The following is a 22,876-nucleotide window of genomic DNA, read 5'->3' as shown; positions in this document are numbered from 1 at the left end:
CTGGAGTGCAGTGGCCGGATCTCAGCTCACTGCAAGCTCCGCCTCTGGGTTTACGCTATTCTCCTGCCTCAGCCTCCCGAGTAGCTGGGACTATAGGCGCCCGCCACCTCGCCCGGCTAGCTTTTTGTATTTTTTAGTAGAGACGGGGTTTCATCGTGTTAGCCAGGATGGTCTCAATCTCCTGATCTCGTGATCCGCCCGTCTCGGCCTCCCAAAGTGCTGGGATTACAGGCTTGAGCCACCGCGCCCGGCCCTTTTTTTTAATTTTTAAGACAGAGTCTTGCTCTGTCACCCAGGCTGGAGTGCAGTGATGCGATCTCGGCTCTGTGCAACCTCCACCTCCCAGGTTCAAGTGATTCTCCTGCCTCAGCCTCCTGAGTAGCTGAGATTACAGGCGTGCACCACCATACCCAGCTAATTTTTGTATTTTTAGTAGAGACCAGGTTTCACCATGTTGGCTAGGCTGGTCTCAAACTCCTGACCTGAAATGACCTGCCCATCTCAGCCTCCCAAAGTGCTGGGATTACTGACAGACATGAGCCACCGCACCCAGCCTTGAGATCCACTTTTAAAAAATCACAACCCCAGGCTGGACGCGGTGGCTCATGCCTGTAATCCCAGGACTTTGGGAGGCTGAGGCAGGTGGATTACCTGAGGTCAGGAGTTCAAGACCAGCCTGGCCAATATGGTGAAGCCCCGTCTCTACTAAAAATACAAAATTACCCGGGTGTGGTGGTGCATGCCTATAATCCCAGCTGCTCAGGAGGCTGAGGCAGGAGAATGCTGAATCCAGGAGGCGGAGCTTGTAGTGAGCCAAGATGGGGCTACTGCACTTCAGCCTGGGAGAGAGAGCAAGATTCTGTCTCAAAAAAATAAATAAATAACCCCAGCTGGGTGCAGTGGCCTATAATCCTAGCACTCTGGGAGGCCAAGGCAGGAAGCTCACTTGAGCCCAGGAGTTCGAGGCTGCAGTGAACCGTGATCTCACCACTGCACTCCAGGCTGGGCGACAGAGCAAGACCCCCAACCCAAAAAAAACTTATATTAAAGGAAAAGAATTAAAAATACAACCCCACCTTGTGCCCCTGGGCCGACGGATGGTGCTGGGACCCTGACACCTGCCCTCTATCCCCGCAGTGCTGGGCCGCCCAACCCTGTCGGTGCAGCAGACCCCTGAGGGCAGCCTCCTAGCACGCTGGGAGCCCCCGGCCGGCACCGCGGAGGACCAGGTGCTGGGCTACCGCCTGCAGTTTGGCCGCGAGGACTCGACGCCCCTGGCCACCCTGGAGTTCCCGCCCTCCGAGGACCGCTACACGGCGTCAGGCGTACACAAGGGGGCCACGTACGTGTTCCGGCTGGCGGCCCGTAGCCGCGGCGGCCTGGGCGAGGAGGCGGCCGAGGTCCTGAGCATCCCAGAGGACACGCCCCGTGGCCACCCGCAGATCCTGGAGGCGGCCGGCAACGCCTCGGCCGGGACCGTCCTTCTCCGCTGGCTGCCACCCGTGCCCGCCGAGCGCAACGGGGCCATCGTCAAGTACACGGTGGCCGTGCGGGAGGCCGGCGCCCTGGGCCCTGCCCGAGAGACCGAGCTGCCGGCGGCGGCTGAGCCGGGCGCGGAGAACGCGCTCACGCTGCAGGGCCTGAAGCCCGACACGGCCTATGACCTCCAAGTGCGAGCCCACACGCGCCGGGGCCCTGGCCCCTTCAGCCCCCCCGTCCGCTACCGGACGTTCCTGCGGGACCAAGGTAGGCGCGCGGCGACCCCTGCACCAGAGCCGGACTGGGCCTCGCGCCCACCCCCACCCCAGCCCCCTCCCTCTCCCCTGCCCAGGTAAGTGGTCACTTTTCTGCTTCCTCGTGGTCACTCAAGGCAAGTCCGGACCCCGAGGCTCCGGCGTTGGCAAAGGTGGGACGTGCCTCGGTGGCACCACCGCCCCCCACCGCCCCCCCCTTGCTCCCCTCCCCCCTCTTCCTCCTCCTCCACCTTCTCTCTGCAGCTTCTGCAGCCGCGCCGTCTCCCGAAGCAGGGACTTGGGACAGGACAGGGCAGGGCCGGGCCAGGGCCAGGCAGGAAGGCCGTGGGCATGGGCACAGCGGACGACAGGGAGCGCCTGGGCCGCCCCACCCCACCCCGCTTCACGCCGCCCAGTGCCAGGCACTCACGGGGCCTCTCTTCTGCTCTCTCCCTGCTCGGCCACCTCCCTGGCAGTCTCGCCCAAGAACTTCAAGGTGAAAATGATCATGAAGACATCGGTTCTGCTCAGCTGGGAGTTCCCGGACAACTACAACTCGCCCACCCCGTACAAGGTGCGACTGCCCAGCTAGCAGACAGACAGGCAGGCAGGGTCAGGGATTGTAGTTCAGCAGGGGTTAAGGCTCAGTTTGGAGTTGGTGTGAAGTCAGGGATCAGGGCTCAGTCAGAGATGGGCCTCAGCTAGGATTGAGGCTTAGTCAATACTGGGAATCAGACTTGGGGCCCAGCTGGAATTGAGGTCAGTTGGGATTGGGGTTCAGTCAATATTGGGCATCAGTGTTGGGCTCAACCTTGGATTGTGACTTAGCTGGGACTGAGGTTCAGTCTGGGATTAAGATTTAGTCCATATTGGAAATCAGAGTTGGGGCTCAGCCTTAGATCATGGCTCAGCTGGGACTGAAGCATAGTCAAGATTGGGACTCAGAGTTGGTACTTAGCCTGAGGTCAGAGTTTAGTCTGGAGTTGTTGCCAAGTCTGGGATCGGAGGTCAGCCTGGGATTGAGATTCAGTCTGAGATCAGGAATTGGCCTAGGATCAGACCTCAGAGGTAGGTTTCCACTTACGGTCAGGGCTCAGCTGGAATTCAGGATTAGTCTGGGTTCAGGGTTCAGTGGGATTGGGGCTCAGTCAGGACTGGGGATTCAGCGTGGGATCAGGGCTCAGTCAAAGTGGTTTTCCACCTAGGGTCAGGGCTCAGCTGGAATTTAGGCACAATCTGGGGTCAGGGTTCAGTGAGTTGGGGCTCAGTCAGAGTTGGGGACTCAGCCTGGGATCAGGGATCAGTCAATGTTGGATTTCTGCCTAGGGTCAGGGTTCAGTGGGATCAGAGCTCAGTCAGGGTGGGGAACTCAGCCTGGAGCTGGGGCTCAATCCACGGGCAGGTGTTGAGCCCACCAGACCCTGCTGAGCTAGCCCTGGTCCACAGATCCAGTACAACGGGCTCACACTGGATGTGGATGGCCGCACCACCAAGAAGCTCATCACACACCTCAAGCCCCACACCTTCTATAACTTTGTGCTGACCAATCGTGGCAGCAGCCTGGGTGGCCTCCAGCAGACAGTCACTGCCTGGACCGCCTTCAACCTGCTCAACGGCAAGCCCAGCGTTGCCCCCAAGCCCGACGCCGACGGCTTCATCATGGTGTATCTTCCTGACGGCCAGAGCCCCGTGCCTGTCCAGTATGCTCACCCCCATACTCTGGGTTCCTTGTCACCCCCATCAGCCTGCTATGTGGCTGGGGCAAGACATATGCCCTCTCTGTGCCTCAGTTTCCTTGTCTATGAAACACAGACCCTATCAGCCCCAGTTCATGGGGTCGTCCAAGATTCAGTGCTTTCCATGGGCCATTGTCAGTAAATGTGCCCTGTGTCTGCTCTTCCATCATTTCCTGATACCCTATATTCCTGACCCTCCACTGGGTAATACTAGGGTCCCTGAAAGGATTTGGATCTGGGCTTCCCAACTGGTGGGGAGGCAAAGCTGAGAGTCCCCAGTGGGGAGAGGAGCACTCTGCCTCAGAGGCAGAGAAGATTTAAGGGCTACAAGGCTATGTGGGTATTGAAGCTGGGGCTTTGAAGGATGTATAGGAGTTCAATAATGAGAATTACATGAAGTAAGCCTTCTAGGCAGAAAGTACAGCATGATCCAAGGCCTGGAGGCCTGAGTCAGCAACTGTGGCATTTGTGGATGGGGCACAGGGGAATAGGCTCATTGTATGAACAGAAGGGAAGAGTCAGAGAAACAGCCTCCCCCATTTGCCCCCATGTAGCATCCCTTGGTCATCCCTATCGACGGCCCCCTTTGACTCTTACCCTTCTCCCTACAGGAGCTATTTCATTGTGATGGTGCCACTGCGCAAGTCTCGTGGAGGCCAATTCCTGACCCCACTGGGTAGCCCGGAGGACATGGATCTGGAGGAGGTGAGGGCCTGGGGCCAAACCTGCAGGGCCCAGATATGTCCCAGCTTTCACGTGCTCTGTTGCTCCTTGCTGAGCTCTGAGCCACCCATGACTCTGTTCCCGCAGCTCATCCAGGACATCTCACGGCTACAGAGGCGCAGCCTGCGGCACTCGCGTCAGCTGGAGGTGCCCCGGCCCTATATCGCAGCTCGCTTCTCTGTGCTGCCACCCACCTTCCATCCCGGCGACCAGAAGCAGTATGGCGGCTTCGATAACCGGGGCCTGGAGCCCGGCCACCGCTATGTCCTCTTTGTGCTTGCTGTGCTTCAGAAGAGTGAGCCTGTAAGTCCTGAATGGTGTCTGCCAGACACACCTCTGAATGAGGCAGACCCCATTTCCCAGGGCCTTGACCTCAAAACCAGAGGCAGATCCTCTGTGGTCAGTGACAGGCAGCTCCCTGTGGTCAGGGCTGGGCAGTGGGGAAGACTTGGGAATGGAAGGATCCTGAAACGAAGGTTTCTTAAGAGGAAGAGACCTTCCAAGGTCTGGGGCGTTGAGAGGTGAGTAGGAGTTCAACAAAGAAAAAGCATCCCAGGATTTGCATGTGCAAAGGTTTGGGAGGTACAGAAAGGATTTCAGAGTGGCTGGAGCAGAGAAGGCAATGGGGAGAGCAAAGACTGGCTGGGACCAGGTCATGTGGGCCACCAGGGTCAAGGTTCTAGGAATATAGGAGGATCTAAAGCAGGGGAGAAACATGGGTTTGTGTTTGAGAAAGACCTATCTGGCCACTGCAAGGAGGGTGGACACTGATGGAGACCCCCCCTTTCCCTGCAGACTTTTGCAGCCAGTCCCTTCTCAGACCCCTTCCAGCTGGATAACCCGGACCCCCAGCCCATCGTGGATGGCGAGGAGGGGCTTATCTGGGTGATTGGGCCTGTGCTGGCCGTGGTCTTCATAATCTGCATTGTCATTGCTATCCTGCTCTACAAGAAGTAAGCCCTATGTCCTCCCTGACTTGACAGCAGGGAGGGCTTCCTGGAAAAGGAGGGAGGACTTGTCTCAGAGAATCATCACTAAGGGTCTCTGTTGTACACGTGGGGAAATCGAAATTCAGAGAGGTTAAGCCACTTGATCAAGGTCACACAGCATGGGAATGGCAGAGCTAGGGCTCAAAGCAGGCCAGTGGCTTGTCTTCTCCTGTTAACCCCTATCTTCACCTCCGCACGATGATTTGGGGTAGAGGCTGCCTGAATCCAAGTTCAATGAGGATAGCAGTTGTAGTGGCCCCGTGGGGCATGGTCCCAGCTTAGAAAGGGAGGGCTGAGATAAGCCTCCTTGTGGTATCGATAGGCAGGGGGACAAACAAGAAAGAGGGACGCCAGTTTCCAGAGGAGACCAAAGCTCAGGGAGGTTAAGGAAGCCACTGAGAGTCATAGAACAAGCCCTTTGTGGCCAGCACACCCTCACCTTTCTTTTCTTCCCTCCTTCTCACCTGTGTCTGCTTTCGGGAACAGCAAACCTGACAGGTAAGAACCAGCCCTACCCCCTGGAGGCTTCAGGCAAGAAGAGGAGGACAGGGAATGGGTTGATACTGTGCCCACGGGAGAGGGGATGTCTGGCTGCCTCCACAGCTTGTACATGTATCTGTACTTGGTCCTGGAAACCCCAGTCATATGGGTATACAGTTCTTTTCCTACCACACATTCCTGGGGCCTGAACTGTGTTCACACATGAACATGTGCCAGTACTAACTGGACTGTTCTGCTTGCTTCTCCTAAAGTAAACGCAAGGACTCAGAACCTCGCACCAAATGCCTCCTGAACAATGCTGACCTCGCCCCTCACCACCCCAAGGACCCTGTGGAAATGAGACGCATTAACTTCCAGACTCCAGGTATGTACTTATTCCTGGTACCAGGGATACCGCCAACAGGGGAGATAGCTGGTGAGAAGCAGTAGCTGCCACCCTGGGGGCCCCTCATTGGCCCCCTCTGAACTATGCTTGGTGCAGCCACATTCTTGATTCCCAGATACCTCCCACCCTACGTGGATCTGGGCTTGGAACTCATAGGTTGGTTCTGCTTAACAACCAAGTGAGACCTTTTTAAGTTAACATTTAACTGATGCCTACTGTCCTCTTCAGGAGCCTAAAGAAGATGTTTAAAAATAAAAATAAAAAAAAAAACGGAGAAAACACAAAACTACCCCTCATTTCTTTGGGCAGAAAGAGCTGTTCTTCTGTTTATCTCTCTAGTTTTAATGTTCCTCAGTGGTGAGAGTTAAGGTTTGCCCTCAGCCATTTTCCACACTCCCTTGGGATATATCCCTAGCAAGGTACAGAAATTATACCTGCCCCACACCTTGTACCTCTTGCCACCATGGGTGCTGGGGCTCATGCCTCTTTACAGTTCCCTATAAAGTCACCTGCCAGTCAAGGAGAACTGAATCAAAGTCTTATCCTTGATCATTTCCATGTATGATTCACAAACTCCACCATCACCCCCCTCTTCATGGGTTCATGCCAGCTGCTTCTAACCAAGTAAGAAATTTTTCATTTTACTGATGGCTGCTATTCTCCTTATGGATTCACAGCCTGGTTACATCTGTCCTTCCGACTGTACCAGTCTCCACTTCCTATCTCTGAACTGGTTCATATCAACTCTATTTTCCAACCAAACGGAGATTTTAAACATTTATATTTAACTGATGTCTTTAGTCCTCCTTAAAGCCTCATGCACAGCCTCACATGCCATTCCTGATGTACTTTCTTCTTCTTGTCTCTGGACTGGCTTGTGTCACTTCTGTTTTCATCCAAATGAGTTTGACCATTCGTATGTAACTGATGACTGCCGTCCTCATAAAGGGATCATACAGGGCCTCATGTATCACCCCTCGTGTGTTCTCTTCCCTTTCTTACCTCTGTACTGATTCATGTAGCTTTGGTTTTTCAGCCAAACGAGGATTTTAAATGTGCATGTAACTGATGGCTGCAGTCTTGTAAAGGGATCATGAAGAGTTTCATAATTCACTGCTAATGTGCTCCCGTTTCATTTCTGTCTCTGGACTAGCTTATGTCTGTTCTGTTTCCATCCAAATAAGGATTTTCAACACGTGCATTTAACTGATGGCTGCTGTCCTCCTTGAAGCTCATGGCATGGGCCCATATGTCCTTTCCCTGCTCCCCCAGATTCTCCTTCACCATCCTGCATCCTCCTTCCTCAGAATGCCCTCTGCTGACCTCAACAGAGGGGACCCAAGGCCAGGCTGGTCTGGGGGAGGGGATTTGTAGACAGAAGAACCTAGCACTTTGGAGTCCTTCCAGAGTGACGGGTCAAGACCAGGACTGACTGGTGTCCAGCCAGAGGGGTACACAGTTAGCAGCTATCGTGAGTCCACAGGTGGAGGCCCAGGTGGCTGTACGTCCCCCACGTTGTCCGCATTGCTCTGCTCTTTGCATCTGCCAGCCAGTGAGGGGTGGGGGAGGCAGAGGTGGAACCCCCCCCCCCACCCCCTGCATGTTTTCATTTATTTATTGTTTGCTGTTTGCAGATTCAGGCCTCAGGAGCCCCCTCAGGGAGCCGGGGTTTCACTTTGAAAGTTAGTTTCTGTGTCTGTTTTTGGCTTCCTTTCGCCCCCCCTGTTCGTTTCCTCTTTGGTTTCTCCATCCTACCTCCTGTCTCTGTCCACGCGCCCACCCACCGCCGGCCCTTGCCCACCTGTCCTGTGCTGGCTCCTGGAAGAGGGCAGGGGGTTGGTCCATTGGGCCCTTAGGTGGCTGTGTGTTACTGCTGTGTGTGTGGTGTGTATGTGTGTGTCAGGGATGTGGGTGAGGCACGTATGTACCCAGGACGTGCCCACGTGGTAGGCAGGCCCCTTAGATGTGAGCTCTTGGGGGGCACCCAGGGCAGCTGGGGACACATGAGAGGCTCAGAACATCAGATGTTGCCAATTGGCCTGGAAACCACCTGAGAGCTGAACATCCGGTACACAGGTCCCAGGAGAGGTCAGGGTTCTGCAGACCCAGATATCAGGGAGAATTGAGCCCACACCCAGCACCTCCAGCAGCCATCCAGGGGGAGCTTGAAAGGATAAGAGCTCTCAGGCCAGGGCCTTCTTGCACCTGCTCCTGCCCCAAACAAGGACGGGGACAGGTGGGGGCCCCTCACTCCCCTCACATACACGCACACATACTGTTACCCCTCTCCAGTCCCTCGCCTCTACCTGGAAGAGGATTTAGTGCCTCTGATCCCAGAGGGACAGTAAGGGGTGTCAGTCGCCCACCCAAGGACAGTTATTTCCAAAGCCCAGCCAGCTGCATCTGCCGTTTAATTTCTGTGCCACAGACTTGCTTCTTGGCTCAAGGCACTGGGAGCTTGACATCTCCGGGGTGACCCTTCTGCCAGCCCCTGCACCCCCAGCCTGGTCAGAAGGAAGCAGGATGTGCCAACACTGTGATCCAGGCCCCTCCAGGGGGTATCAGACTCTGCCCCGAGCAGCGGCCTCAAACCTGCTGCCTTTAGAGTCCCCTAGGCCTGGGGTCCCAGCCCTTTCGTGAGCCACCCGAGTCTTCCCCTCTTGCAAGCCCCACCCCAGCCACGCCCTTCTAACCGCAGCTCGCCCATCGCAGACTCACACGTAGAGCACCCCCTTCCCCCCAGTCCCCGGCTGGCCCCCCAGTGACCAACCCCGGCGGGGTCTGCTCCATCCTGTAGGTATGCTTAGCCACCCGCCAATCCCCATCGCAGACATGGCAGAGCACACGGAGCGGCTCAAGGCCAACGACAGCCTCAAGCTCTCCCAGGAGTATGAGGTGAGCCCGCCCTCCACCTCCCGCCCTCATCACCTTGGCCTCACAGGCACCTACCCTGACACCCACGCCCTCCCCTTCCTCTCCAGTCCATCGACCCTGGACAGCAGTTCACATGGGAACATTCCAACCTGGAAGTGAACAAGCCGAAGAACCGGTACGCCAACGTCATCGCCTATGACCACTCCCGCGTCATCCTCCAGCCCATTGAAGGTAGCTCAGAGACCCCTGGTCTTAACCTGCCCTTCCCCACTGCACAGAGAGTGCTAGATCCCATGTCTCCCCTTGGCCACTGAGGCCTGATTCTGGTCATAGACCTGGTCCAGCTCCAGCTGGAGGCCACTGGGCATCTTTAGATACGTATTTAACTGATGGCTGCTCTATTAGATATGTATTTAACTGATGGCTGCTGTCTCTAACAAGGCTTCATCTTTCCTTCTGCACCAGTTGTGATCAATCAGAGCAGTTCTGCTGCCCAGGGGATGTTTGGCAGTGTCCAGGGACATCTTTGATTGTCACATCTTGGGGGGAAGAAATGTTGCTGGCATGGAGTGGGTGGAGGGCAGGGATGCTGCTTGGCACCCTGTAGTGCCCAGAACGGCCCCACCACAGAGAGCAATCTGGCCCCAAATGGTGATAGCACTGACGGGGAGAAACTGTGTAGTACACGTCCCATGGTCACCTCGGGGACAACCTGGGAGCAGTCAGAGCGAACTTCCAGGAAGTGGTTGGCCAGACAGAGCCAACCTGGCAAGACAGCCCCCACAGATCCCTGGCCTCTCGCCCCGGCTACAGGCATCGTGGGTAGTGATTACATCAATGCCAATTACGTGGATGGCTACCGGCGTCAGAATGCGTACATTGCCACGCAGGGGCCGCTGCCCGAGACCTTTGGGGACTTCTGGCGTATGGTGTGGGAGCAGCGGTCGGCCACCATCGTCATGATGACGCGGCTGGAGGAGAAGTCACGGGTGAGCCTTGGACCCCACAGCCCTCAAGCCCTCACCGGCCAGCCTGGCCCTTGCTGACGCCTATTTTCTTGCCCGGTCTAGATCAAGTGTGATCAGTACTGGCCCAACAGAGGCACGGAGACCTACGGCTTCATCCAGGTCACGTTGCTAGACACCATCGAGCTGGCCACGTTCTGCGTCAGAACATTCTCTCTGCACAAGGTGAGGCCTGGGCTGGGGGGCTGAAGATGGAGGAATGTGTTGGAAGGGAGGCAGAGGGCCCCAGCTTCTACCCAGGGCACTCCCCATAGGACAGAGAGAAAGCCGAGTGTGTCTACCCAAACTGAGTTCATTCTCATGGAACCCACTTCCATGGAAGGGGAAACTGAGGCTCAGAGAGGACACTGCTTTTTCCACCCATGGCAGGAGGACAAAGCCAGCAGAGCCCAACTCAGCAATGAGCCTGATTTCCTCTTGCCTTTATTCATGCCCCAGGTCCTCTTTGCCTACTGTCCTCTGGCCTCACCCAGCTTGAGCCTATGATGGGGCCTCAGCAGGGCCCCAGCCCTGCCTTCAAGGAGTGTCCAGACAGAGATGGACAGATACTGGCAGCCCTGCGAAGTCAGGGCTGGGATGGAGAAGATCTTTTAGATACGTATTTAACTGACGGCTGCTGTCCATAGTGTGGTTCCATCTGTTTTTCTCCATCTGTGGTTCTGAATTAGGACAATTCTGCCATCCAGGGGACATTTGTTATTGTTATAATGGGGAGGGGAGGCGCTACTGGCACCATGATGTATCCCCAACACCCAGCCAGGTCATTGCACCATCAGGCACCTGCTTGATCTAAGTACCAGAAAACTGAGTACATGGACAAGAGTGAGTGAGAATTCTTGGTTCAGTCACACACATTAAGCACGTGTTATGTCTCATTCGCTAACCTGGACACAAGCACACAACAGGGACCTAAACAGACAAAACGTTCTGCCCTTGGGGGACTTAACAGTCTAGTATACAAGACACAGACCACGACTATGAAACGTCAAGAAAGTTTACGTGTTGAAGGAGAAAAATAGAGGAGAAAAACAGTGTCTGGGACCTGGAAGAGGGTATGATAGGGAAATGTGGGGGAAGAGCATTTCAGGTAAGAGAGTGTAGCCTATGCAGAGGCCCTGGGGCAGGACCGTGCCTGGCGTGTTAGAGGAACAGCGGGGAGGGCAGGTCGTGCAGGATCCTGTGGGCCTTGGGGAAGACTTGGGCTTCGACCGTGTGGGAGGCAGGAGCCATGGAGGGCTGTGGGCAGAGGAGGGACCAGATCTGACTCAGGCACTCAGGTGCCCTCTGGCTGCTGCAGGGAGGACAGACGGGGGGGCTTGGGTGGGAGCCAAGGTCTGGGGCAAAGAGGGTGGTGACAGTTCTAGACCAGGTTGGCCTCCATGGAGAAGAGGAGCAGGTAGATCGGGATAGACTTTGAAGGCAGAGCCGACAGTCCTGGGTGAGGTGTTAGATGCGAGAGGGGAGAGTTAAGGGTGACTCTCAGTCTGTGGCCAGAGTGCCCAGAAGGTTGGAGCCATTTGGAGCCACCTTCAGCTAAGATGGGGGAGCAGGTTTGGGACGAAGGCCAGATACAGTTGACCATGTTGTGTGTGAAGAGTACACAAGACTCTACTTGGAAACGTCCAGGGGCGGCTAGAGCCCAAGTCAGGCACTTAGGGACATGGAGACTGGGAGGTGCAGACATCGGCATCTTTTTTTAGACAGAGTTTCGCTCTTGTTGCCCAGGCTGGGGTGCAATGGTGCAATCTCCACCTCCTGGGTTCAAACGATTCTCCTGCCTCAACCTCCCGAGTAGCTGGGATTCCAGGCATGCACCACCACGCCCGGCTAATTTTGTATTTTTAGTAGAGACAGGGTTTCACCGTGTTGGTCAGGCTGGTCTTGAACTCCTGACCTCAGATAATCCACCCACCTCAGCCTCCCAAAGTGCTGGGATTACAGGCATGAGCCACCGCGCCCAGCCATTTGGGCATTTTCAGCACATGGGCTGCAGGGTGAGCCAGAGTGACAGGTGACATCCTTGTGGTCCCCAGAATGGCTCCAGTGAGAAACGCGAGGTCCGCCAGTTCCAGTTTACGGCGTGGCCAGACCACGGCGTGCCTGAATACCCAACGCCCTTCCTGGCTTTCCTGCGGAGAGTCAAGACCTGCAACCCACCAGATGCCGGCCCCATCGTGGTTCACTGCAGGTACGTCCACCCCACTCTGCCCCATCCGCTTCCCCCGGCCTCGGCAGCCCAGCAGCCCCTGAACTCCACGTGGCTGTCCCCGCAGTGCTGGTGTGGGCCGTACAGGCTGCTTTATCGTCATTGACGCCATGCTTGAGCGGATCAAGCCAGAGAAGACGGTCGATGTCTATGGCCACGTGACGCTCATGAGGTCGCAGCGCAACTATATGGTGCAGACGGAGGACCAGTACAGCTTCATCCACGAGGCCCTGCTGGAGGCCGTGGGCTGTGGCAACACAGAAGTACCGGCACGCAGCCTCTATGCCTACATCCAGAAGCTGGCCCAGGTGGAGCCTGGCGAGCACGTCACTGGCATGGAACTCGAGTTCAAGGTGCCAGCGGGGTGGAGGCTGCCATGGGCAGGGTGGGGAGGAGGCCCAAAGAGCCGAAAATCAGGCTCGCCCCAAGCAATGGGGACTAGAAGGTGGCGGCAGGGTGCCCCTACCTTCCTATCCACCATTGGTGCTCCAGCTGAAAGCATAGCCTTCCTCATCCTAATGGTGGCCCTTGGCCGCCTCCTCCCCACAGCGGCTGGCCAACTCCAAGGCCCACACGTCACGCTTCATCAGTGCCAATCTGCCTTGTAACAAGTTCAAGAACCGCCTGGTGAACATCATGCCCTATGAGAGTACACGGGTCTGTCTGCAGCCCATCCGGGGTGTGGAGGGCTCTGACTACATCAACGCCAGCTTCATTGATGGCTACAGGTAGGTGTCACACCGTTCTCACCTCAGGGCCCCAGAAGGACCCCATCTCTGCTTTCAAGAGGCCTCCAGTCTTGTGGGAGACAGAGCTGGAGAGATACTGGCAGTCCTGAGCTGTTTAAATATACATCTTTAAATGTATATTTAACCGATGGCTGCTGTCCATAATGTGATTCCATCTGTTCCTCTATATCAGTGGTTCTCCACTGGGGTAATTCTGACACCCTGGGGATATTTCTTATTGTCATGATTACTACTACCGGCACTGACTGGGGGTCCAGCATCCTACAGTACACAGGACTGCTTGTCCAAGAGAACAATCCAGTGCCAAATATCAATAGCACTGAGATTGAGAAATCCTGGCAACAGAGGGGAGGGTGTTCCGGGCAGAGGGTGCCACACGTGCGAGGGCCCGGAGCTGAGAGCTGGGCCCATGCAAGCAGCTAAAAGTAGGGCAGTGGCCCTTGAAGGAGGTGGAGGGAAGAAATCAGGAGAGGTTAGTGGACAGTCCCACAGCTTTGTCAAGGGATTTGAATTTGTTACGAGGCTGGTGGTTTCCCCGCATGCAAAATGGGATCACCAGGAGGGGACATGGTGCACACGGCATCCATTCCTGGCAGGCAGTTGGGGTGGTAGGTGTAGCTGTTGCTGGCTTGGTCCTGACCCTCCCGGGGCAGCATCAGGTGAGGACCACGCTGGGTCTCCCCGCCGGCCCTGGGCTCACACACCCCATGCCTGCAGGCAGCAAAAGGCCTACATCGCGACACAGGGGCCGCTGGCAGAGACCACAGAAGACTTCTGGCGCATGCTGTGGGAGAACAATTCGACCATCGTAGTGATGCTGACCAAGCTGCGGGAGATGGGCCGGGTGAGCCAGGGACCACGGCGGGGAAGGGCGAGGACCAGACTGTGGCTCAGACAGCACTGACCACGGCCACCCTCTCGTCTGCAGGAGAAGTGTCACCAGTACTGGCCGGCCGAGCGCTCTGCCCGCTACCAGTACTTTGTGGTAGATCCGATGGCAGAATACAACATGCCTCAGTATATTCTGCGAGAGTTCAAGGTCACAGATGCCCGGGTGAGTCTAGAGACAGATTGGCGGGAGGGGCTGAAGCCAGACTGGGCCCCACAGGCTGTTGCCTTGGTGATCTGGAAAGGGCTGCCCTGTTTGGTGATGGATATGAAGGCCGAGGGTTAGGGATAAGTGCTAGGAATCAGGAGAAATGTTAGCTGACCAGTTGGCCACTTGTTCCTACCGCCACATAGGTGGAAGACAGGGTTTTGTCTCTGTGCTGACCCTGTAGTGTCTCCACTCACTAGGGAACATGGTCCCAGGGGATGATATTCAAGGAAATGAATGGGGCTTTCCCCTGGAAGCAGCCACCTGTGGAGGATGATATTTAAAGGCTGAAAGGGACTTGAGGAATTGAGGGTGATGGGTGGTAGATGGGGGACAAGGAGAGTCAGATGGTGGGGATTGGCACCGTTGGGTGAGGAGAGATGGGTATGGATGGTGTTGGCTCAATGAAGGACTACACTGTCAGGTGGAGGGAGAAAGGCCACGTATTAGGTGGCAACAGATGAAGACTCATAGTGGAAGGTGGCCCTGTTGGGTGACAAAGGATCCAAGTTAGCGGTGGAAGATCGATGATGGTAGAGAATGCAGTGAGGGGATGATAGAGGATGGGGAATGTTGGCCAAGATGACGCCAAAGGATGGTGAAGTCCGCTGAATGAACAGCAATCACTGGGCATCGTGCTGCGAGCAGTGCAGGATGGTGCCCTTAGAGGGCTGGAATCTGGAAATGGAGAGAAGAACACTTGCATAACAGGATGGAGAATGTCAGTGGAATGTGGTAACGTTTGGGTCAGTGAAGGATGATGCTTTATCAGTGGTGGATGGAGAAAGACAGAATTGGAGGAGGGCGAATGTTTGGCCAGCAGGGGGTGGAGAAAATCGATGGGAAATACTTTGACTAAGAAAGGACAGTAAACCATCAGTAGTCAACGGTATAAACCAATGGGTGGTACAAGATTAGGGAAGGATGGGGTTGGGAAAGGAGATTTTGGAAAATGCAAAACATCAGAGAAAGATGGTACATTGGATGGCAAATGGTGGCAGAAGATAACAATTTTGGATGGCACCATTTTGATGGTGGAGAATGGGATTAGAACAAGGTAGATGATGGGGAATAGAGAATGTCAGTGGAAGATGGTACCCTTGGATGGTGGAGAGTGAATTGTTAGTGATGGATGGTGGAAAATGGCGCCATTGAGTTGTGAAGGATGGAAGATGGCAGAGAATGATGTGGTTGGATGGCACCACTGGGTGGTAGGAAGAGGCTGGAAAGAGGAATGGTTGAGTAGTGGGAAATGAAGACAGTCAGTGGAAGATCCCATCATTGAATGGTTAGGGATGAGTTACCAAGAGGGGATGGTGGTAGATGATGGAAGATGATGGTGTTGGGTGGAACTGTTGGATGGCAGAAGGTAATGAGTTACCAGTGGTGGATGGTGGAAAACAGCACCATTGGATGGCAAAGGATGAATGATAATGGCAATAGGTTGTGGAAGATAGTGTTGGATGATTTTGGGTGGTGAAATATGAGTTGCCAGTGGTGGATGGTAGAAGATGGTGTTGGATGGAACTGTTGTGTAACAGAAGATGAGTTACCAGCAGTGGGTGGTAGAAATGGCACTATCATCGGATGGTGGAAGATGGTGTTGGATGGTGGAGGATGAAAGGTGATGCCACTATTGGGTTGTAGATGATGAGTCATCAGTGATGAGCTATGGACAGTGATGGAGTGGAGTTGTGCTGTAGGGCCCTGAAATGGCACAGAGTGGAAGATGACAGAGGATCATGGTGAATAGGCGCTGGGAAGGGCAGAGCTGGGTGCACTATTGGATGGTGAAGGATGGAGGATGGAGGTGCTGGATGTCACACAGGATGTGGTGGGTTTGGGAAATGTGGGGAGAGGAACAGCTGGGTAGCGAGGAGTGGTGAGGATGAGGTTGGAGCATCTCTGTGGAAAGCAGTACCATTGGATTGTGAAGGACGGAAAGTTATCAGGGTGAATGAATGGCGGAGAGTGTACAAAATGGGGGTGAGGGCCAGGCATGGTGGCTCATGCCTGTAATCGCAGCTAATCGGGAGGCTTAGGCGGGAGAATCACTTGAACCCTGGAGGCGGAGGTTGCAGTGAGCCGAGATCACGCCATTGCACTCCAGCCTGGGTGACAAGAGCGAAACTCCGTCTCAAAAAAAAAAAAAAAAAAATGGGGGTGAGGATAAGGAGGATGGAGAAAAAAAGTCCCCATGGCGGCTGCTGACACTGACAACAAGATTGGGCTCTCTGCACTCCAGGATGGCCAGTCCCGGACCGTCCGGCAGTTCCAGTTCACAGACTGGCCGGAACAGGGTGTGCCAAAGTCGGGGGAGGGTTTCATCGACTTCATCGGCCAAGTGCATAAGACCAAGGAGCAGTTTGGTCAGGACGGCCCCATCTCTGTCCACTGCAGGTGAGCTCCCTCGAGTGACCCCGCTTTTGGCCCTGCTGGGGAAACTGAGGCCTGGTAGGGACAGCCCCAAGCTTAGGCTGTCCCGTCTGGGCTGTTAAGAGTCCTTGGGGAATCAGGTGGTCAAATCAGGGCTCTCCAGCACCTGCCCCTGAATGGTTGTGCTCACTTGACTTCCACCAGTGCCGGCGTGGGCAGGACAGGCGTCTTCATCACGCTTAGCATCGTCCTGGAGCGGATGCGGTACGAAGGCGTGGTGGACATCTTTCAGACAGTGAAGATGCTACGAACCCAGCGGCCGGCCATGGTGCAGACGGAGGTAAAGACGGGACAGGGAGAGGAGGCAGCCTGGCCTCACACCCTGACTGCCCTAAGCCCCAGTTTCCTCCTCTGTGAGATGAGTACAGCCACCTGGGACTCTCTGGGTCATTGTGGGTAGACGGTCCACAGACCCCTCCCGCGCCAGAAGGGGACCAGTAAACCTCTTAACACAACAGTCGGCTGAAGGTCAGAGCTGAGAAGCAGCCCTTGGAGTGGACAGAGATGGGCTCATTGCAGTCCCCAAGTCACAGCAAGTCTGTGGCTCAGCCTGGACCCTGCCATGAACCACTGATCCTCAAGTCCAACCAATGTACAGATGAGGAAACTGAGGCCCAGACTCCTAGCTCCAAGGGGAATGTTCCAGTGGAGGGGGTTCTGAGCAGCAGCTATGTCTTAAAAGATGAGTGGGGGGACCGGGCGTGGCGGCTCACACCTGTAATCCCAGCACTTTGGGAGGCCGAGGTGGGAGGATCGCTTGAGCCCATCCTAGGCAACACAGCAAGACCCCATCACTACAAAAAAATAGAAATGAGGCTGGATGTGGTAACTTACACCTGTAATCCCAACACTTTGGGAGGCCAAGGCAGGCGATCACCTGAGGTCAGGGGTTCGAGACCAGCCTAGCCAACATGGCGAAACCCTGTCTCTACTAAAAATACAAAAATTAGCTGGGTGTGGTGGTGCATGCCTGTAATCCCAGCCACTCAGGAGGCTTAGGCAGGAGAATCGCTTGAACCCAGGAGGTGGAGGTTGCAGTGAGCCGAGATGGCGCCACTGCACTCCAGCCCGGGTGACACAGTGAGACTGTCTCAAAATAAATGAATAAAAATGAAAAGGTGAATAGGGCCTCCAGGCAGACAGGGGAGGAGAGGGCCTTCCAGGTGAAGAACGTAGCTATGTTAGGCCAGAGGTGTGGCATTGCTCACTTCATTGTGGGAGCGCTGTGGGGGCCAAAGAGACCTTCTGCAAGAGACCCGCACCGGGCTGAGGAGCTTGGCCTGCTCCTGAGGGCGATAGGGAGCCCTGGGAGGCATTAGAGCAGGGGAGGTACTAACAGTTCACCTCTGCTTCCCCAGGATGAGTACCAGTTCTGTTACCAGGCGGCACTGGAGTACCTCGGAAGCTTTGACCACTATGCAACCTAAAGCCATGGTCCCCCCCGGCCTGACACCACCGGCCCCGGATGCCTCTACCCTTCCCGGGTGGACCTCCTGAGGCCTGGACCCCCAGTGGGCAGGGCAGGAGGCGGCAGCAGCTGCGTTTCTGCAACGTTTCCGGGGACCATCAGCCCCTCAGGCCCCCCACTGGCCCCGGCCGCCCCAGCGACCTCCCTGGCACCGGCCGCCGCCTTCGAATACTTGGCACATTCCTCCTTTCCTTCCAATTCCAAAACCAGATTCTGGGGTGGGGGGTGGGGGGAACGGTGAGCAAATAGGAGTGCTCCCCACAATCGGAGGAGGGCAGGGCACAGACCACGGACAGACCCCTTGTCCTCCCCAGCGGTGGTGGGAGGACCCGGGGGCTCCTCCCCGCCCTGCAGCCTGGGGACGCTGGGCTGGGACCAGAATCCAGCTTTCTTTTAAAACTCTCAGTGTAACTGTATCCCGTGACATTTCGCTTTTTTTTTAAATAGTGTATTTTTTTTCCATTTTTTTTTAAAGAGAAACAAACAAAAAACTTGCCAGTCAACAACTTTCAAAGAGAACAACTTTGGCTTATTCATATTCTGTTCAAAGACAGTCTATTTTTTCACTGTAGAAAGCGTCCTTGTGTGATTGATAGTTACGTTCGCAAACGTGCACACGGGCCCACGGCTGTACCTTGGCTTGCTTTTTTTCTTTTTCTTATTTTTTCTACCATCAGAAAGTTGCTTTGCCCACAGAAGAATGGGATGCCCTTTTTTCTTTTTTGGCTTTTTTTCCCCCTTTTTTGTTTCATTTTTATAAATTAAATTTTCAGACATATCAAATACAGTTCTGAGGGTAGGGTCATGGGGGAGCTCGGACCCAGCAGCGTTGGGTTCAAACCCACGGGGTACGGTTGAGGGAGACGCTGCTGTAAAAGAGAGATGACAGTGCCTCCCCCCCCGCCCCGAGAGCCTGAGCTGTCTCCCCGTCTCCCGCCCCCACGGAGACGGAGAGGATCCTGCTTCTTCGGGGACGGGGGCTGTATGACTGTGCTGCCCCACATCAGGGACCCTTTCCCCCCTGGGACTATGGGGCAGTTTGGGAGCAAAACCAGAAGGACGGGACCCCCTCTACCCACCCTGAGCAAGCGAGTTGTTTCTCTTTGTACAAGGGCAGATCTGCGGTTACTTTCAACACTGTTTATTCCAGCGGAAGCAGCGGGCGGTTTTCCCACCCCCGTGTATGTAGATATATCGACTTTGTATTAAAGGAAGACCGTCTGACCCCGGCCCATTGTGGAGTCTTTGTGGCACCCCTGCCTGTCCAGTCTCATCCCCGGGGTGGAGGTCGGTGGGGGCCTGGAGAGCTGATCTCATTTCCTTGTGTGAACAGAGGAGTAGTTGTTGGAGACCACACACTGCTGAGGCGGGTGGATCACAAGGTCAGGGGTTCGAGACCAGCCTGGCCAAGATGGTGAAACACCGTATCTACTACAAATACAAAAATTAGCCGGGCGCAGTGATGGGGACCTGTAATCCCAGCTACTCAGGAGGCTGAGGCAGGAGAATCACTTGAACCCAAGAGTTGGAGGTTGCAGTGAGCCGAGACCATGCCATCACATTTCAGCCTGGGTGACAGAGCAGGACTCCGTCTCAAAAAAAAAGAATTTGACCACACACCGATGCAGTGGCCAGGCCAAGATTTGAACCCAAGCCCTGGTCCTACAGGGGCTGCCTTGTGTTCGCATTCTAATTGACCATGATTGAGAATTCACCATGGGCCAGTCACTCTGAGATAGAATTTATCAACCCCTTGGCCAGGAGCAGTGGCTCACACCTGTAATCCCAGCACCAAAGGGAGGCCGAGTCAGAGGGATCACCTGAGATCGGGAGTTCAAGACCAGCCTGGCCGACATGGTGAAACCTTGTCTCTACTGAAAACACAAAAATTAGCTGGATGTGGTGACATGTGCCTGCAATCCCAGCTACTTGGGAGGCTGGGGCAGGAGAATCGCTTGAACCCGAGAGGCGGAGGTTGCAGTGAGCCAAGATCGCATCATCGCACTCCAGCCTGGGTGCCAGAATGAGACTCCATCTCAAAAAAAAAAAAAAAAAAAAGTGTTAACTCCACTTACATATTAGGAAATGGGGACTCAGGGAGGGGCACACAATGAGTTTGAGGTGAAGCTGGAATTCATATCCGATCCCATCTCACCCGCAGCCCTAAACAGCACACCGTGCTGCCTTCTCGAAGCATCCTGAGGAGGAACTGAGTCTGTGGAGGGAAGCAACAGGTTGGGCACACTCTTCCTTCTCCATCCTCTAGGCCACTCAGTGAGTGGACCCATGCACTGAGCCAGAGTCACATCCCTGGTGATGGAGGGTGAGCCATTTTGTATCTATACCCTTGCCTGAGTCACTTCTTGCTCTGGCATAAAAGCCACCGACGGGAGCCAGAGATAGGATGAAAGAGCCTCCAATGATCTCAGAGAAGTTCCAGGAATCAGAAAGGGTGATCTTAGTGAGACCAGGGACCCAGCTCAGGGAAAAATAGGACTATGCCTCTTAGAAACCAATAGATCAAGGCTGGGGGCGGTGGCTCACGCCTGTCATCCCAGCACTTTGGGAGGCTGAGGCAGGTGGATCACCTGAGGTCGGGAGTTCAAGACCAGCCTGACCAACATGGAGAAACCCTGTCTCTACTAAAAATACAAAATTAGCCGGGGTGGTGGCGCGTGCCTGTAATCCCAGCTCCTCGGGAGGCTGACGCAGGAGAATCGCTTGAACCCGGGAGGCAGAGGTTGCAGTGAGCCAAGATCGTGCCATTACACTCCAGCCCAGACAAAAAGAGCGAAACTCTGTCTCAAAAAAAAAAATTAGTCAGGCGTGGTGGCGGGTGCCTGTAGTCCCAGCTACTTGGGAGGCTGAGGCAGGAGAATGGCGTGAGCCCAGGAGGCGGAGCTTGCAGTGAGCTGAGATCACGCCACTGCACTCTAGCCTGGGCGACAGAGCCAGACTCCGTCTCAAAAAAAAAGATGGGAAGAACCATGTATTATAAGAACTACATTTCATAGCCTCTGAGTTCTGAATTTAAGTAGTAGGGAGGAACCTCTTCTTAGTGACAAACTGTGGGACAAAAGGGACAAACTTTTTTTGTCTTTTTGAGACGGAGTTTTGCTCTGTTTGCCTAGGCTGGAGTGCAATGGCGCGATCTCGGCTCACTGAAACCTCCGCCTCCCGGATTCAAGCGATTCTCCTGCCTCAGCCTCCCAAGTAGCTGGGACTACAGGCACTGTGCCACCACACCTGGCTACTTTTTGTATTTTTAGTAGAGATGGGGTTTCGCCGTGTTGGCCAGGCTGGTCTTGAGCTCCTGACCTCCAGTAATCCACCTGCCTTGGCCTCCCAACGTGCTGGGATTATAGGTGTGAGCCACCGAGGCAGGCCTGGAAAAGTTTTTCTAACCCAAGCCTGGTCCTAACTGAGTCATCTACAACTTTACCAACAGGCTATCCTGCCCAGAGAGCTGCTACTCAATCCTCATGGTCCAGAACTAAAAGCCCTTCTAAGAAGTCATTTCTTACTTTGCTTTTCTGGGCTGCCTGAGCCTCCTGTCCATACTTCTAGCCAAACACCAAGCCCACTGAGGCTAAAGTGTCTCGATAGGATCTTGCCTTCCTTACTGGGAAGTAGACAAAGAAAATCTTTAAGGAAAGTCAGTGTGTATGCGACCTTTAGCCCTTGAAGTGCTCATGGCTATGGTAGAGGTATGTCATAGCAGACTTCCCGGAATAAGAGGCCCCTAAGGAATTTCCTCAACCCACAGACATGACCACCAAGACTGAGCCTCTCCAGGTGCCTTGGTCCTACCAGTTACCATAACATCCGCCCCCATTTTTCTGAGCACTTACTGTATACTTGGCTCATGCAGTTTCATTTAATTCTTGTACCAATGCACCATTGGACTGACGAGAAAATTGTGGCTCAGCCAGGTGCCGTGGCTCATGCCTGTAACCCAGCACTTTGGGAGGCCTGCGGCAGGCGGACCACCTGAGGTCAGGAGTTCTAGACCAGCCTAGCCAACGTTATAAAACCCCATCTCTACTAAAAATAGAAAAATGAGCCAGGCATGGTGATATGTGCCTGTAATCCCAGCTACTCAGGAGGTTGAGGCAGGAGAATCACTTGAACCTGGGAGGTGGAGGTTGCAGTGAGCTGAGATTGCACCACTGCACTCCAGCCTGGGTGACAGAGCAAGATTCTGTCAAGAAAAAAGAAAAGAAAACAAAAAGAAGAAGAAAATTAGGGCTCCAAAAGAGGTCAGGTGCCATCCAAGATCAAAACGATGGTAAGTGATAGAGCCTGTACTTGGGACCAACGTCTGCCTATCTCCTTTGGCCTCAGCAAGGCGGATGGTCAAGGCATCTCTGAGCACTGCCTGATTAAAGTCAACATTGGCCACACATGGGCACAGTGGCTCACACCTATCATCCCAAAACTTTAGGAAGCTGAGGCAGGCAGATCACTTGAAAGGTCAGGAGTTTGAGACCAGCCTGGCCAATATGGTAAAACCCTGTCTCTGCTAAAAATATGAACATTAGCCGGGTGTAGTGGTGAGCACCTGTGATCTCAGCTGCTCAGGAGGCTGAGGCAGGAGAATCGCTTAAACCCAGGAGGTGGAGGTTGCAGTGAGCCAAGATAGTGCCACTATACTCCAGCCTAGGCAGCAGAGCAAAACTCTGTCTCAAACAAAAAAACATTAGCCACATATGACAGTCCCAGGCTAGGAGACAGAGATCCTGGAACAAAGCCCCATCCCCACCTCAACGACATGTTAGAGGCCAAAGCCTCCTATTTCTCTGAAATGTACAAATGCCCTCAGTAAATACATACCCTGCCCCTAACAATATGGTTTGAAATGTTTAAAGCAAAACACGCAAAGGAGAAACTGACATCATCACAGTTATGCTAGAGGACGTGAAAACTAAAAGATGAAGTAAAATTATAAGGATCTC

The 22,876-nt window shown here is 54.5% G+C and overlaps 1 protein-coding gene across 4 annotated transcripts in view; it reads left to right on the top strand.

Annotated features, from left to right (window-relative positions):
- Nucleotides 1-19,152, top strand: part of PTPRS (protein tyrosine phosphatase receptor type S) — an 89,363-nt gene extending 70,211 nt beyond the window's left edge. Inside the window, exons 14-34 of one of the 4 annotated variants that reach the window (XM_030936668.1) lie at nt 1,138-1,746; nt 2,210-2,307; nt 3,180-3,433; nt 4,081-4,174; nt 4,280-4,495; nt 4,988-5,145; nt 5,668-5,679; nt 5,934-6,046; nt 7,702-7,749; nt 8,865-8,962; nt 9,049-9,172; nt 9,755-9,930; nt 10,012-10,131; nt 12,000-12,154; nt 12,240-12,525; nt 12,722-12,900; nt 13,639-13,765; nt 13,850-13,975; nt 16,263-16,417; nt 16,598-16,733; nt 17,812-19,152. In XM_030936668.1, coding sequence (XP_030792528.1) covers nt 1,138-1,746; nt 2,210-2,307; nt 3,180-3,433; nt 4,081-4,174; nt 4,280-4,495; nt 4,988-5,145; nt 5,668-5,679; nt 5,934-6,046; nt 7,702-7,749; nt 8,865-8,962; nt 9,049-9,172; nt 9,755-9,930; nt 10,012-10,131; nt 12,000-12,154; nt 12,240-12,525; nt 12,722-12,900; nt 13,639-13,765; nt 13,850-13,975; nt 16,263-16,417; nt 16,598-16,733; nt 17,812-17,880 — 3,353 coding nt within the window. In that variant the 3' untranslated portion in view covers nt 17,881-19,152. The remainder of the gene's footprint in view (nt 1-1,137; nt 1,747-2,209; nt 2,308-3,179; nt 3,434-4,080; nt 4,175-4,279; nt 4,496-4,987; nt 5,146-5,667; nt 5,680-5,933; nt 6,047-7,701; nt 7,750-8,864; nt 8,963-9,048; nt 9,173-9,754; nt 9,931-10,011; nt 10,132-11,999; nt 12,155-12,239; nt 12,526-12,721; nt 12,901-13,638; nt 13,766-13,849; nt 13,976-16,262; nt 16,418-16,597; nt 16,734-17,811) is intronic. The other 3 variants (XM_030936670.1, XM_030936669.1, XM_030936672.1) reach the window with 3 other exon arrangements.
- Nucleotides 19,153-22,876: the final 3,724 nt, after the last annotated feature.

This window comes from Rhinopithecus roxellana, chromosome 8 (genome assembly GCF_007565055.1).
Source record: "Rhinopithecus roxellana isolate Shanxi Qingling chromosome 8, ASM756505v1, whole genome shotgun sequence".
Classification (NCBI taxonomy): domain Eukaryota; kingdom Metazoa; phylum Chordata; class Mammalia; order Primates; family Cercopithecidae; genus Rhinopithecus; species Rhinopithecus roxellana.
This window is presented reverse-complemented; position numbering and strand designations above follow the sequence as displayed.